The 15,676-nt window shown below is 46.4% G+C and overlaps 1 protein-coding gene across 1 annotated transcript in view; it reads left to right on the forward strand.

Annotated features, from left to right (window-relative positions):
• LOC142259249 (uncharacterized) overlaps positions 1 to 15,676 on the forward strand; it is a 216,046-nt gene that overhangs the window by 142,105 nt on the left and 58,265 nt on the right. Inside the window, 1 exon segment of the mRNA XM_075331730.1 lies at positions 8,771 to 9,878. Within this exon segment, the coding sequence (XP_075187845.1) occupies positions 8,771 to 9,878 (1,108 nt within the window).

Raw genomic sequence — 15,676 nt, forward strand, 5'->3', positions numbered from 1 at the left:
TGACCTTATAGCGTCCATCAACCAGGTGCTAGATCTTTCTCCCCCAACTCCACCTATAGAGGAGTCGGCTTCGCAGCAGGAGAAACACCAGTTTAGGTTTCCCAAACGTACACGGAGTGCGTTTTTCGATCACTCTAACTTCAGAGATGCTGTCCAGAAGCACAGAGCATTTCCGGACAAGCGCTTTACTAAGCGCCTTAATGACACACGTTACCCCTTCCCCTCTGACGTAGTTAAGGGTTGGGCTCAATGTCCCAAGGTGGATCCTCCAGTCTCTAGACTGGCGGCTAGATCTGTAGTATCAGTTGCAGATGGCTCATCGCTCAAGGATGCCACTGACAGGCAGATAGAGCTCCTGATGAAATCCATCTATGAAGCCACAGGCGCGTCTTTTGCCCCGGCCTTTGCAGCCGTGTGGGCACTCCAAGATATCTCAGCTTGTCTGTCTGAGATTAATGCGGTCACACGTACCTCTGCTCCGCAAGTTGCGTCTTTGACTTCTCAGGCATCGGTTTTTTCGTCCTACGCCATGAACGCCGTCCTGGACTCTGCTAGCCGTACAGCGGTAGCATCCGCTAATTCGGTGGCAGTCCGCAGGGCCATGTGGCTACGCGAATGGAAGGCAGACTCTGCTTCCAAGAAGTTCTTAACCGGTTTGCCATTTTCTGGCGACCGATTGTTTGGCGAGCGATTGGATGAAATTATTAAGGAATCCAAGGGAAAGGACTCGTCCTTACCCCAGTCCAAACCGAAGAGACCTCAGCAACGGAAAATACAATCGAGGTTTCGGTCCTTTCGGCCCTCAGCCAAGTCCCAATCCTCCTCGTCCAACAGGCCAGAGAAGGGCCAGAGGAACTCTTATGCGTGGCGGTCTAAGTCACGTCCCCAAAAAACCGCCGGAGGCACTGCCTCCAAGGCGGCCTCCTCATGACTTTCGGCCTCCCCAAACCGCATCCTCAGTCGGTGGCAGGCTCTCCCGCTTTTGCGACGCCTGGTGGCCACATGTCCAAGACCGATGGGTGAGAGACATTCTGTCTCACGGTTACAGGATAGAGTTCATCTCTCGTCCTCCGACTCGTTTCTTCAGAACATCTCCGCCCCCCGAGCGAGCCGATGCACTTTTTCAGGCGGTGAACACTCTGAAGACAGAAGGAGTTGTGATCCCCGTTCCCCTTCAGGAACGTGGTCGCGGTTTTTACTCCAACTTGTTCGTGGTGCCAAAAAAGGACGGATCATTCCGTCCCGTTCTGGACCTCAAACTGCTCAACAGACACGTGAGAACCAGACTGTTTCGGATGGAATCTCTCCGCTCGGTCATCGCTTCGATGTCACAAGGAGACTTCCTAGCATCAATCAACATCAAGGATGCTTATCTCCATGTGCCGATCGCACCCGAGCATCAACGCTTCCTGCGTTTCGCCATCGGGGACGAACACCTTCAGTTTGTGGCACTGCCTTTCGGCCTGGCGACAGCCCCACGGGTCTTCACCAAGGTCATGGCATCCGTTGTGGCGGTCCTACACTCTCAGGGCCACTCGGTGATCCCTTACTTAGACGATCTCCTAGTCAAGGCACCCTCCCGGGTGGTGTGTCAACACAGCCTGACCGTCGCTCTGGAGACTCTCCAGCGGTTCGGGTGGATCATCAATTTCCCAAAGTCCAAGTTGACACCGACCCAATCACTGACTTACCTCGGGATGGAGTTTCATACTCTCTCAGCGATAGTCAAGCTACTGCTGGACAAACAGCTTTCGCTGCAGACAGGGGTGCACTCTCTTCTTCGGGGCCAGTCACACCCCTTGAGGCGCCTCATGCACTTCCTGGGGAAGATGGTGGCAGCAATGGAGGCAGTCCCCTTTGCGCAGTTTCATCTGCGCCCACTCCAATGGGACATTCTCCGCAAATGGAACAGGAGGTCGACGTCCCTAGACAGGAACGTCTCTCTTTCCCTGGCAGCCAAAACCTCTCTTCAGTGGTGGCTTCTTCCCACTTCTCTGTCGCAGAGAAAATCCTTCCTGCCCCCATCCTGGGCTGTGGTCACGACGGACGCGAGTCTGTCAGGGTGGAGAGCGGTTTTTCTCCACCACAGGGCTCAGGGAACCTGGACTCCGACAGAGTCCTCCCTTCAGATCAATGTTCTGGAGATAAGGGCAGTGTATCTAGCCCTAAAGGCATTCCATCGGTGGCTGGAGGGCAGGCAGATCCGCATACAGTCGGACAACGCCACGGCGGTCGCGTACATCAACCACCAGGGCGGCACGCGCAGCCGTCAAGCCTTCCAGGAAGTCCGGCGGATTCTGCTGTGGGCGGAGGCCACAGCCTCCACCATCTCCGCAGTTCACATCCCGGGCGTAGAAAACTGGGAAGCAGACTTTCTCAGTCGCCAGGGCATGGACGCGGGGGAATGGTCTCTTCACCCAGACGTGTTTCGAGAGATCTGTCGCCGCTGGGGAACACCGGACGTTGATCTCATGGCGTCACGGCACAACAACAAAGTCCCGGCATTCATGGGACGGTCTCAAGATCACAGAGCTCTGGCCGCGGACGCATTAGTTCAGAATTGGTCGCAGTTTCGACTGCCTTATGTATTTCCCCCTCTGGCGATGCTGCCCAGAGTGCTGCGCAAAATCAGGTCCGACTGTCGTCGCGCCATTCTCGTCGCTCCAGATTGGCCGAGGCGGTCGTGGTACCTGGATCTGTGGCACCTCACGGTGGGTCAACCGTGGGCGCTCCCAGACCGCCCAGACTTGCTGTCTCAAGGGCCGTTTTTCCATCTGAATTCTGCGGCCCTCAACCTGACTGTGTGGCCATTGAGTCCTGGCTCCTAGCGTCCTCAGGGTTATCTCAAGATGTCATTGCCACTTTGAGACAGGCCAGGAAACCAACGTCCGCCAAGATCTATCACAGGTCTTGGAGGATCTTCTTATCCTGGTGCTCTGATAAGGGTTTTACCCCCTGGCCGTTTGCCTTACCCACTTTTCTTTCATTCCTTCAATCCGGAATGGACAAGGGTTTGTCTCTCGGCTCTCTCAAGGGACAAGTATCGGCGCTATCCGTATTTTTTCAAAAGCGTCTAGCCAGGCTTCCGCAGGTCCGCACGTTCCTGCAAGGAGTTTGCCACATAGTCCCACCTTACAAGCGTCCGCTGGAACCCTGGGAACTTAACAGGGTGCTAACGGCTCTTCAGAAACCACCTTTCGAGCCGCTGCGGGATGTCTCTTTATCACGTCTTTTGCAGAAGGTGGCATTTCTAGTGGCAGTTACATCGCTTCGTAGAGTGTCGGAGCTAGCAGCGCTGTCATGCAAAGCCCCCTTCCTGGTTTTTCACAGGATAAGGTGGTTCTGCGTCCGGTCCCGGAATTTCTCCCTAAGGTGGTATCCCCTTTTCATCTCAATCAGGATATCTCCTTACCTTCATTTTGCCCTCATCCAGTTCACCAATGTGAAAAGGATTTGCACTCGTTAGATCTGGTGAGAGCACTCCGGCTCTACGTGTCTCGCACGGCGCCCCTGCGCCGTTCAGATGCGCTCTTTGTCCTTGTCGCTGGCCAGCGTAAGGGTTCGCAGGCTTCCAAGTCAACCTTGGCTCGGTGGATTGGCACGGTGGAGTGGCAAGGAACCGATTCTTGAAGCCTACCGTTCTTCTGGGCTTCCGCTTCCTTTGGGGCTGAAAGCCCATTCTACCAGAGCCGTGGGTGCGTCCTGGGCATTGCGGCACCGGGCTACGGCTCAGCAGGTGTGTCAGGCAGCTACCTGGTCTAGTCTGCACACTTTCACGAAACACTATCAGGTGCATACCTATGCTTCGGCAGACGCCAGTCTAGGTAGGCGAGTCCTTCAGGCGGCGGTTGCCCACCTGTAAGAGGGGGTCGTTTTCGGCTCTTTTTATCAAGGTATTCTTTTACCCACCCAGGGACTGCTTTTGGACGTCCCAATTGTCTGGGTCTCCCAATGGAGCGACAAAGAAGAAGGGAATTTTGTTTACTTACCGTAAATTCCTTTTCTTCTAGCTCCTATTGGGAGACCCAGCACCCGCCCCTGTTCCCTTCGGGCTGTTGTTCTTTTGTGTACACATGTTGTTCATGTTGAATTGTTCTTTTGGTTCATGGTTCAGTTCTCCGAACATCCTTCGGATTGAATTTACCTTAGACCAATTTATAAGTTTCCTCCTTCCTGCTTTTGCACCAAAACTGAGGAGCCCATGATGCACGGGAGGGTGTATAGGCAGAGGGGAGGGGTTACACTTTTTAAAGTGTAATACTTTGTGTGGCCTCCGGAGGCAGAAGCTATACACCCAATTGTCTGGGTCTCCCAATAGGAGCTAGAAGAAAAGGAATTTACGGTAAGTAAACAAAATTCCCTTCTTTACGTTCAATTGCAGTCGCACGTAGCTGTCACATGCTACAACACCACTAACAATGCCGGATGTGCGTCACTTACGACGTGACCCCGCCGACACATCGTTAGATATGTTGTAGCGTGTAAAGCCTGCTTTAGTCATACACTCTGATGCCTATTGAGTCTCCTCTAGTCTATTAAAGGGAACCTGTCACCTAGAATATGTGTCCTGACCTATCAGCAGATGCATGTGTGCCCTAATTACACCTTCCTACCCGTCCCTGTGCTGTAAAATTGTATAATATGAAAGTAATAAAAAACGTTTTATTACCTTCATATTTCGTATGTAAATAGCAGGGAATGTGGTCACAGGGGCGGCGCCTTGCCCTATGGACGTCTCCATACTTTCCGTGGTATCACGCCCCTGTGGGCGTGATACCATGGAGCGACGTCCCCGTCGCTCATTCTATCCTGCGCGCATTGCAGCAGGCTTCTTTTCCGGGTGTTCAATCGCCGGCATCAGACGCGCACTGCGCATGCAAACTGAAACTGACAAGGAGAACCCGGAAGAGAAGCCTGCTGCAATGCTCGCAGGATAGAATGAGCGACGAGGACGTCGCTCCATGGTATCACGCCCACAGAGGCGTAATACCACGGAAAGTATGGAGACGTCCAGAAGGCAAAGCGCCGCCCCTGTGACCACATTCCCTGCTATTTACATACGAAATATGAAGGTAATAAAAAGTTTTTTATTACTTTCATATTATACAATTTTACAGCACAGGGATGGGTAGGGAGGTGTAATTAGGGCACACATGCGTCTGCTGATAGGTCAGAACGCATATTCTAGGTGACAGGTTCCCTTTAAACATGGTCTCCAGGTCCTGCTTTGTGGGGATAGAGCACAGATGTTCTTTCCAATCCCACTTGTCTCCTTCAAAAAGGATTGTGATTAACTACACAAGAACATGACACCTCCGCCATGATAAATTGCTAAGCTGTGCGAGGTTGATGGCTCTAAAATACAGTTACTCACATCTACAGGATCATCATGAATTCTATTTTGTTTCCGATCCTAAGGAATTCAGATTACTGCACAATCGCTCCTGAAATGGGGAGCACTAATACTTCCTCTATTATTCTAGCCAAAACTCATAGTAGCGCCAATGGTCCATCGTAAATGAGTACAACTCTGATTTACTGAACTATGTTAACGTTCTCTCTAAATGTCTAATGTCTTCTAGAAACTCATCTGACAGAAGGTATTGGCCCCTACAATAGTTTGGATTGCCGAGAGCCCCAGAGCCACATACTGTAATTACTCCAGATATGTCACCTCAAGTTACTAAATCACTGACGGTGAAGGCTGTCGGGGGGAGGGCAGTCATTTTAGTAGATGTGTTATTGTCTATAGTCACAGTGTTTCTCCATAGTAGTTAGTACCAAAGCTGCTCTTATTTCATGGCTTTCCACTGCAGCTAGTTTTCTGCTCCTATTCAAGCCCCATTTCTCCAATCTGACATCTGTCACTTTACATGATAACACCTTTGTAAGGCCCGTTTCACATATCAGTGAAAAACACTGACGTTCTTCACTGACGTGTAAAACACGCACATGTCCCTCCGTGTTCCGTGATTCACGGCACCCGTGGGTTGCCCATGTGCAATCCGTGATTGCATATGGACATTACTCACCTGCCTTCGCTCCTGCTGTCCATGGTGCTGAACTCCTCGGCTCTGCAGCGTCCGCCCACCGCTCTCAGCAGCTACTTCCTGGTCGGCTATTCCTGCTCTCATGAATATGCATGAGCCAGGCAGGAGCTGCCGAGAGCGGAGACTGCAGAGCGAATCGCAGGCAAGGTAAGTTTAAAATATTTAATATGTCAGTGATTTTCTGGTACGTGTTTCACGGATCACACACGGATCACACCATAGTGTGGCCCGTGGGTCATCAGTGATGCCAGAAAACAACTGACTTGTCTCCGTGCAGAAACACGGCCACGGGTGTACGCTGCACGGAGTCACGTTCAGTGAAAAATCACTGACGTGTGAGCAGACCCATTGATTATAATGGGTCTGCGTATGTCAGTGATTCTGGTACGTATAAATAAAAGCACATACGTACCAGAATCACTGACGTGTGAAAGGGGCCTAATGCTGAGTCTGATCCCAGTGTCTGAGATTTTTTTTTGTTACACATTGTAAGTTCTTATTTGTAATTTAAGATTGATTTGTTCACAAAATCCTAGAAGGAAGAGCGGCACGCACCGAAAATAAAATGCAGTGTCCTTTATTTCATGTAGACATATGAGGGTAGGGAGAGGATGCGAAGATAATGGCTGTCGTTTTGCACTTAGAATAGCGCTTCTACGGGTCCACCTGTCACCAGCACACCTCCCACATCCGTAAAGGTGAAAACAGGTGACAGCGATAAATACAATCAACTGCAAATACAAAAAAGTGAAGAAAAAGGATAAAAACATACTAAAAACAATACAGTGTAACAAATTGGAAATATAAATACAGGGGCACAATATCAGAGAAGATGATTAATAATAGGGCATTCAAAATAATTCATATCAGTTAAATTATGAAAAACTGACATTTAATTTTTTTCATTCGAGCCTAAAGAGCCAAGTGCCTTTAGGTGAATTATCCAGCGTGCTTCTTTTTGTAACAGGATTTTGTGTGTATTACCTCCTATTTGTGAGATAACGACCCGTTCTATGCCAGCATATTTTAAACAATTGGATTACCCAGATGGACTGAGCGAACATGGTTGATTAATCTAGGGAAACTTTTCCTGTCAAAATAGAATTATAGATTATAAATTCATTTGTTTCCTGTTCACTAAGCAAAAAAAAAAAAAAAAAGTAGTCTGAATTTCGCTTCCAACATTGCATTTGGATGTTCTTAAAACAAATAGTGATACCGCAACATATAGTCAATAAATTTCCAACTTATCAAACTATTTTGAGGGTCATCAAATATCAGAAATTCCAAATAATTCAAATGACCCAAATTCTCACGAAACATTAAATTCTTTATTATTTTATTAGACAAACACACAAGAAAAATTATTAAAAAGATGGATAACGATATAAAAATATCCTGGGTTCAACAAGTGTTAATTTTTCTTTTTTTTAAATATTGTACATGATAAATTCACACAGGTTCATCACACACAATTTTTTGAACAAATTCCTGTACATATGTTTCTGTGAGGCTGGTCTCTTGTAAAAGTATTCAAATCCGCCCGCATCGAGGTCAGTTATAATACATAATTTGTGATCTATAGGAAAGTGCTAGTGCATTAGCGTACAGCTAAAAATAAATAAACAATTTGAGAGACCAAAGATACATGAGATGAATGAGGGGTTGAATAGTTTTGTTTAGGGATAGACATAATCTGCTTATTCCAATGAGTCTATGCAGAGTTGTTATTTCTAAGGCAAGCCATAAAAAAACTGCATCAGAAAAAATTCTCTATAAGCACTCACGTTGTCACATGAATTGCTGAAAACAATTGCCCAATATACCTATGTATCTACTGCATATTAAGAGTTAACAGAGCAAAATTCAATCTGTTATATGATTAACAGGAATAATATCACATCAGCATGTTACCAGGCAAGCCACATAACATCATAAACACTGATGTGTTGAACCCAGGATATTTTTATATCATTATCCATCTTTTTAATATTTTTCTTGTGTGTTTGTCTAATAAAATAATAAAGAATTTAATGTTTCATGAGAATTTGGGTCATTTGAATTATTTGGAATTTCTGATATAGTCAATAAATAGCATTTACCGTATTCTCCTTTAGCCTAAATGACTATTTTTTACTCCAGAGGCAGTCTCTGGAAATTAGCAAAGAGTGGATGTTTTAGAGTGAAAATTACAAATATGCCATTATACTGCCCAGTACAAAGCACCCAGCTTGGTCTCCAGGAAACACACACACCGTAAATGTTTGTGGCTTCTTCCCTGTGGCAATGCCAAACATGGATAGTAACAGTTTTTGGGCCACTGTAACGCTGAGAAGAATTAAGGACATTTGGCTTTGGGATTTTTTTTATTGAATTATGGAGCCATATTGCTTTTCAAGAGTTTTTCAGCTATAACTAATGTGGAAACCCTCCATTTTTCCACTGATCGAGTAAAAGGTTTTTGGTATAATTTTGGCCAGAAAACATTGTTTGGTGGATTATTATTCAAATATTTGGGATGCAAAATTAGCAAAGAGGGTTGAACATCATGGTCTACTGGTTCCTGCTCTGAGGTCTACTGTTAGATTATGAACATTTTTTGTTTCAGTAAATATTCTAATTATAGATTACTACATAACTTGCAATTTCTTTAGTTATTTCATAAATCGTATCCTTTCATTTCTATATATATTATTAAAAATTATTTTTATTCTTGGCAGATGACTGTACCAGTAGATCAGTGGCACAACTGACATCTTCAGTTTTTAAATCAAATCACCTTGATATCACACAAGATGTCACTGAAGTGAATGCCATTGCTCCAGATATAGCATCATCTCTTCAAAGCAAAGATATATCCTCTCATTCTTTTGAACAGGTCCTAACTTCTGATGTATCACAGACTATTAAGAAAAATAAAAGTCACAAAACAAGCATTCAAAATAAAAATGCTCTTACAGTAAAAAAATCATCTTCTACTTTAGAATCTGAAAAAATACTTAAAAAAATTCACACAGGGGAGAAAAGATTTTCTTCAGAGTCTTTTAGTTACCAGAGAACTCACACGGGGGAGAAGCCATTTTCATGTTCAGAATGTGGGAAATGTTTTTCATATAAATCTCATTTTGTTAGACATCAAAAAACTCACACAGGGGAGAAGCCATTTTCATGTTCAGAATGTGGGAAATGTTTTATACAAAAATCACTTCTTGTTATACATCAGAGAACTCACACAGGAGAGAAGCCTTTTTCATGTTCAGAATGTGGGAAATGTTTTGCACATAAACAACATTTTGTTGCACATCAGAGAACTCACACAGGGGATAAGTCATTTTCATGTTCAGAATGTGGAAAATATTTTACACAGAAATCAATTCTTGTTACACATCAGAAAACTCACACAGGGGAGAAGCCATTTTCATGTTCAGAATGTGGGAAATGTTATGCACGGAAAGCACATCTTATTATACACCAGAGAACTCACACAGGGCAGAAGCCTTTTTCATGTTTAGAATGTGGGAAATATTTTACACAGAAATCAATTCTTGTTACACATCAGAGAACTCACACACAGGAGAAGCCATATTCCTGTTCTGAATGTGGGAAATGTTTTATCCAAAAATCACATCTTGTTGGACACCAGAGAAATCACACAGGGGAGAAGCCATTTTCATGTGTAGAATGTGGGAAATGTTATGCATGGAAATCAGATCTTGTTGCACATCAAAGAACTCACACAAGGGAGAAGCCATATTCCTGTTCTGAATGTGGGAAATGTTTTATCCAAAAATCACATCTTGTTGGACACCAGAGAACTCACACAGAGAAGTCTTTTTCATGATAGAATGTGGGAAATATTTTACATTAATAATAAGGGACCATGTAGATGTCGCACATGCGCCGAAACGCGTAGTCTGAGACTACTACCTTATCCGACATTCCATTTTTTGCTCCATGTGTGGATCTATTTTTAATGGAATTATCTAATAAAATTTGCTTTGCAAGAATATTTTAAGAACATAATCTGTGTCTTGGAATTTGTCCGCTGGAGTTTTTTGGATATATATTTCTATATTACATTAAAAATGCAATCTTTTTGAATATCCCATAAATTACACAGGTGGAAGCCATTATCATACCTAGAAGTTTTAGAAATGTTTTACTTTAAAATTATAATTTGTTGAGCATTAAGAAAAATTCACACAGGGAGATGCAATATACAGGTGCATCTCAATAACTTAGAATATCATCAAAAAGTTAATTTATTTCAGTAATTCAATACAAAAAGTGAAACATTTATATAGTCATTACAAACACGTTGATATATTTCAATTGTGTATTTCTGTTAATATTGTTGATTATGGCTTACAGCCAATGAAACCACAAAAGTCATTATCTCAGAAAATTAGAATAATTATCACAAAACACCTGCAAAGGCTTCCTAAGCATTCAAAATGATTCCTTAATCTGGTTCAGTAGGGAAATCATGGGAAAGACTACTGACTTGACAGATGTCCGGAAGGCAGTCATTGACACACTCCATAAGGAGGGTAAGGCACAAAAGGTCATTGCTACTGAAGCTGGCTGTTCACAGAGTACTGTATCCAAGCATATTAATCAGTCAGTGCCACCACACATAGACATACTCAGGACATGGGCTACAACTGCGGATTCCTTGTGTCAAGCCACTCATGACTATGGCTGATCGAATCCGCCAAAATCCGGAATCAGCGGATCCCTGCCGAATTGAAAAAAAAATTCAGATCCGCTCCAGATTTCGGTTCCCAAATAAGTCTATGGGGACCAGAATCCTGAGATTAAAACCGGTGGTGGAAGGGATAGGGGGCAGGAGCGAGCGCGATATACTCACCCGAGTCTGTGTCATGGCAGCAAACTCTTTCTGGGTCACACTTTTCCCTTCCGGAGCCGACAATTCAATATTAATTTTTTTGCCCGCCCACTGGCTCGTGTATTTGGTTGCAGTTAGATGCGCCCCCATAACGAGTGTCAGCGTGTCAGCTGACTGCAACCAATCACAGGCGGCAGGACGCCCGGTGGGCGGGGAAAGCAGTGCAAGTGTCTGCGGGTCGGTATGGTGAACGTGCATGTGTTTCACAAACACATGCATGTGTGCGGCTGTGCCAGTGATGCGCTGTCAAACGCGTACAAGTCTACTCAAGAAGTAGGAGGGCACCAAATCCTGGGATCACACCTGGCACTGAAAGCTAATGTTTAATAGAGTGAAAAGAAGTGCCAAAAAACTGAGGGATCACCATATACATAATTAATCAAAACATTTTTTATTGTATATCAAGGAACATAAAAAGCACATTTGTGTCACACAACACCAAATGGTATCACAACAACCATAGACAAATTTTAAAAACATTTAAAAACGAACAAAAAAGGAGACCATGTGATTCCTTATATAAAATGGACCAAGATTTTAACCAAGCTAGCTGGTTTAATAAACAGATCAGAAGTTAGTTAAATTTTCGAAGCACTTAAAACGCTTACGGGGAGAGCGCGGCGGGGGGAGGCCGCGGAGGACCGTCCCAACGCCGCGCCCTGGACCCCGGATTGGTTTTGGTTTTTGGCACTTCTTTTCTCTCTATTAAACGTCAAACGCGTTCAAGTCTGACATGACATCAGCCGGCACAACCTGCTGCGCTCTGAACATGAGTGTGCATGTACGTAGAAACACATGCACTCTCCTGTCAGAAGTGTGTGCGGCTGTGCTGCGATGTCAGACCCTCGGGAGTCCCTCGCAAGTGTGACTCCAACCTAAAAGAAACCGCATGCGACTTTTTTTTTTAATTATTTAAATTAAAAAAAAGACGTGCGGTTCTCCCCCTAATTTTGATACCCAACTATCATAAAGCCGGCTTGGGGCTGGTATTGTCAGCCCGCATCCGCCTGGTATTGCCACATCTATTCGATGTGACTATACCGGTGTAATACTGGCTCTTCCCAAATGCCCTGATGCGGTGGCAATCGGGATAATGAGGGGTTAATAACAGCGCACAGCTGCTACTAAACCCTAGGCTTGTGATGGCACAGGCACCTGCATCACTAATCTAGAAGTGAAAGACTATATTACTTACGGTAATGGGATTTTCCAGAGTCCACGACAGCACCCACGAGAGAGGGATCCGCCCCCTTCAGGACAGGAAACCTACAGATAAAAAGAGGGGCGGTCCCCCTCCCTCATCAGTTGGTTTCAGAGAATGGAGAGGAACCGCCACAAATTAGTAACAAGACAAGAAAAAAGTATAACCACCAAACCCAAAGGGTGAAGAAAACAAAAGGGTAGGGGTGTAAAGGGTGCTGTCGTGGACTCTGGAAAATCCCATTACCGTAAGTAATATAGTCTTTTCCTTTCGCCACGACAGCACCCACGAGAGACTTGGAGAGATAACACACTTAGGGGGGGACCACCATCTGAAGAACCGATCTCCCAAAAGAAAGGTCAGAGGAGGAAGAAAGGTCCAGTCGGTAGTGTTTGTAAAAAGTAGAAGGAGAGGACCAGGTGGCAGCCTTACAAATATTGTCAATGGAGACATTCGCCATGGCAGCCCAAGAAGAAGCCATCGCCCTAGTAGAGTGAGCCTGTACAGGAGACGGAAGGGGCTCATGTTTCAACTCATATGCAACAGAAATGGCATCCCGCATCCATCGGGCCAAGGACTGCTTCGTCACCTGACGACCACGTCTGGAACCCTGAAAGGCAATAAACAAAGCCCTATCCTGTCACCAAGGGGCTGTCCTTTAGATATATGCTAGAATAGTGTCCCTTACGTCTAGTGTGTGAAACCGGCATTCCTCCGGTGTGGAAGGGGCAGGAAAGAAGGAAGGAAGGATTATTTCTGCATTCCGGTGAAACTGTGAGGCTACTTTAGGCAAATAAGCCGGGTCTGTTCTTAGAACAATATGATCCGGGAAGACCCTAAGAAAAAGAGGATCTACAGAAAGAGCCTGAAGATCGCTAACACGACGGGCCGAAGTGAGTGCAACTAAAAGGCATGTTTTAAAGGACAGCAATTTGTCAGACGCCGAGGCGAGTGGTTCAAAGGGTGGACGGGTTAGGGAATCCAGAACTAGAGTGAGATCCCAGGGGGGTGGGCAGGGAAGACGAAGCGGCTGACCACGGTCACAGGCCTTGATGAACCGCATGACCCACTTATCCCCAGCTATATTAGAATTATAAAGGGCGCCCAGAGCCGACACATGGACTTTAAGGGTACTGACTGACAGACCCAGATCTCGCCCAGACTGGAGAAACTCCAGAATAGAAGAAATCGGGACCACCGAAGGTGCGGCATCAGGGAAGGAGACAAGGAACCTCTGCCATACCCGACCATACTGACGGGTAGTCACTGGTTTTCGACTCTGCAGCAAGGTATCCACCAGGCGACCGGAAAACCCCCGGGAGTCTAGTAACGCCCTTTCAAATTCCATGCCGTCAAGTGGAGTACCTTGACGCGTGGATGCAGGAAAGGCCCCTGTGACAGGAGATCTGGTCTGGATGGGAGAACCCAGGGGTCCGTCACGGACATCTGTCTCAGGAGGGAGAACCAGGGACGTCTGGGCCAGAAGGGAGCGATAAGGAGAATGCGAGCCTGATCTTCCCTGATTTTCCGAAGGACCGTTGGGAGAAGAATTATGGGAGGAAAGGCATAAGCAAGGCTGTACTGCCAGGGAACCTGAAGGGCATCCAGTACCGTTGGTTGATCCGCCCTGTTCAGGGACCCAAACAGTTTCAACTGCCTGTTGTCTCTGGTAGCAAACAAATCTATAACCGGGAGTCCCCAGTACTGTACGATTTGAATAAACACTTCCCGATGCAAGACCCATTCTCCCTGATAGAGAGTGTGACGGCTGAGAAAATCCGCCTTGACATTGTCCACCCCTCGGATATGTACTACAGAGAGGGATAATAGATGAGTCTCGGCAAGTTCCAATAGTTGAACCGCCGTGGACATGAGGGAAGACGACCTCGTTCCCCCTTGGTGGTTGATGTATGCAACCACCGTCTGATTGTCCGTACAAAGCCGTACATGTGTCCCCCTGAGGAGGTGAAGAAACGACATCAGTGCCTGAGATACCGTCATGAGTTCTTTCCTGTTGGAGGACTCGGTGGATTCTTGCCGGGACCAAAGACCCTGGGTCATAGAGTCCCCCAGGTGAGCCCCCCACCCCCAGAGACTGGCGTCCGTCGTGAGGACATTGGTGGGGTGCACATGCCATTCCTTCCCCTTGGTTAAGTTCTCCTCCCGAAGCCACCAAGTCAGGGACGCACGTGCAGTGTCCGTTAATTTCAGAGGACGATCGAGGTACCCCGGATGGGATCGTGCAGCCGCCAGGACCTCCCACTGAAGCTGTCTGGAGTGAAGTTGGGCCCATTGGACAGCAGGGATACAGGAGGTCAGGGACCCCAACAGAGACATTGCAGAACGGAGAGAGAGAGAGCTGTGATTCTGTGCGTGTCGTACAATCCTCTGGATTTTCGCTATTTTGTCCACTGGGAGAAAACAACGCTGTTGACGAGAATCCAGAAGCATGCCTAGGAAAGACTGAAAAGTTGAGGGCGTGAGTCTAGATTTTTGGAGATTTAAAAGCCACCCTAGACGACCCAGAGTTGACATAGCATTCTGGAGACGGCGAGAACATTGTGCCACCGTGCTACCCACAACCAGTAGGTCATCTAGATAAGGGATTACGAAAGTCTGTCGTTCGCGAAGGTGAGCAGTGACCTCCGCCATTACTTTAGTGAAAATCCGAGGGGCGAGTGAAACGCCGAAGGGCATGGCCGTGAATTGGAAATGGTGAACAGAGTTGTGCATAGAGAGTGCTACCCGGAAGTACTGCTGATAATGTGCGTGAACCGGGATGTGGTAATATGCATCTTTAAGATCAAGGACCGCCATGTAGCAATTAGGGTAGAGCAATTTTATGGTGGTCAGGAGGGATTCCATTTTAAACCTTCGGTATTTTAGAAAGAGATTAAGCTTTCGCAAATTAATTATGGTCCGAAACGACCCATCAGGCTTTGGTACTAAGAAAAGAGGGGAGTAAAACCCACGGCCCCTCTCATGAATAGGGACTGGCATAAGAACCCGTTTTTCCACCAGAGTGAGGACTGCCGACACCAGTGCGCTATGTTGAACCTCCGACCTCCTAGTGGGTGTAATACAATAGAATTGAGGAGGGAGGGAAGTGAATTCTAGCCGGAGACCATGAGAAATCAAATCCAATATAAAGGAGCTGGAAGTGATGGATTTCCAATGGGTTGCAAAAAAACCTGAGTCTGCCTCCCACCGGAACCCCCCCATCATTGTTTAGGGAACTTCCTGCGGAAAGAAGGGTTTCCGAACAGGGCCCCCTTGGACCCAGAGGCGGGGTTGTCTGATCTATCCTTGCGATCAGGTCGTGTGGGCTGGAAACGACGTTTGCGATATGGGAGCCTAGAAGGAGGAGCAAATGCATTAGGGAACCCCTTTTTACTATCACCCGCCTTGGTGTGTATGTCATCCAGCTGTGGACCAAAGAGGAACTCACCCTCACAGGGAAGTGCACACAGTCTCGATTTTGAGGATGTGTCCCCTTTCCACGATTTTAACCAGAGG

The sequence above is a fragment of the Anomaloglossus baeobatrachus genome (genome assembly GCF_048569485.1).
Source record: "Anomaloglossus baeobatrachus isolate aAnoBae1 chromosome 5 unlocalized genomic scaffold, aAnoBae1.hap1 SUPER_5_unloc_4, whole genome shotgun sequence".
Classification (NCBI taxonomy): Eukaryota; Metazoa; Chordata; class Amphibia; order Anura; family Aromobatidae; genus Anomaloglossus; species Anomaloglossus baeobatrachus.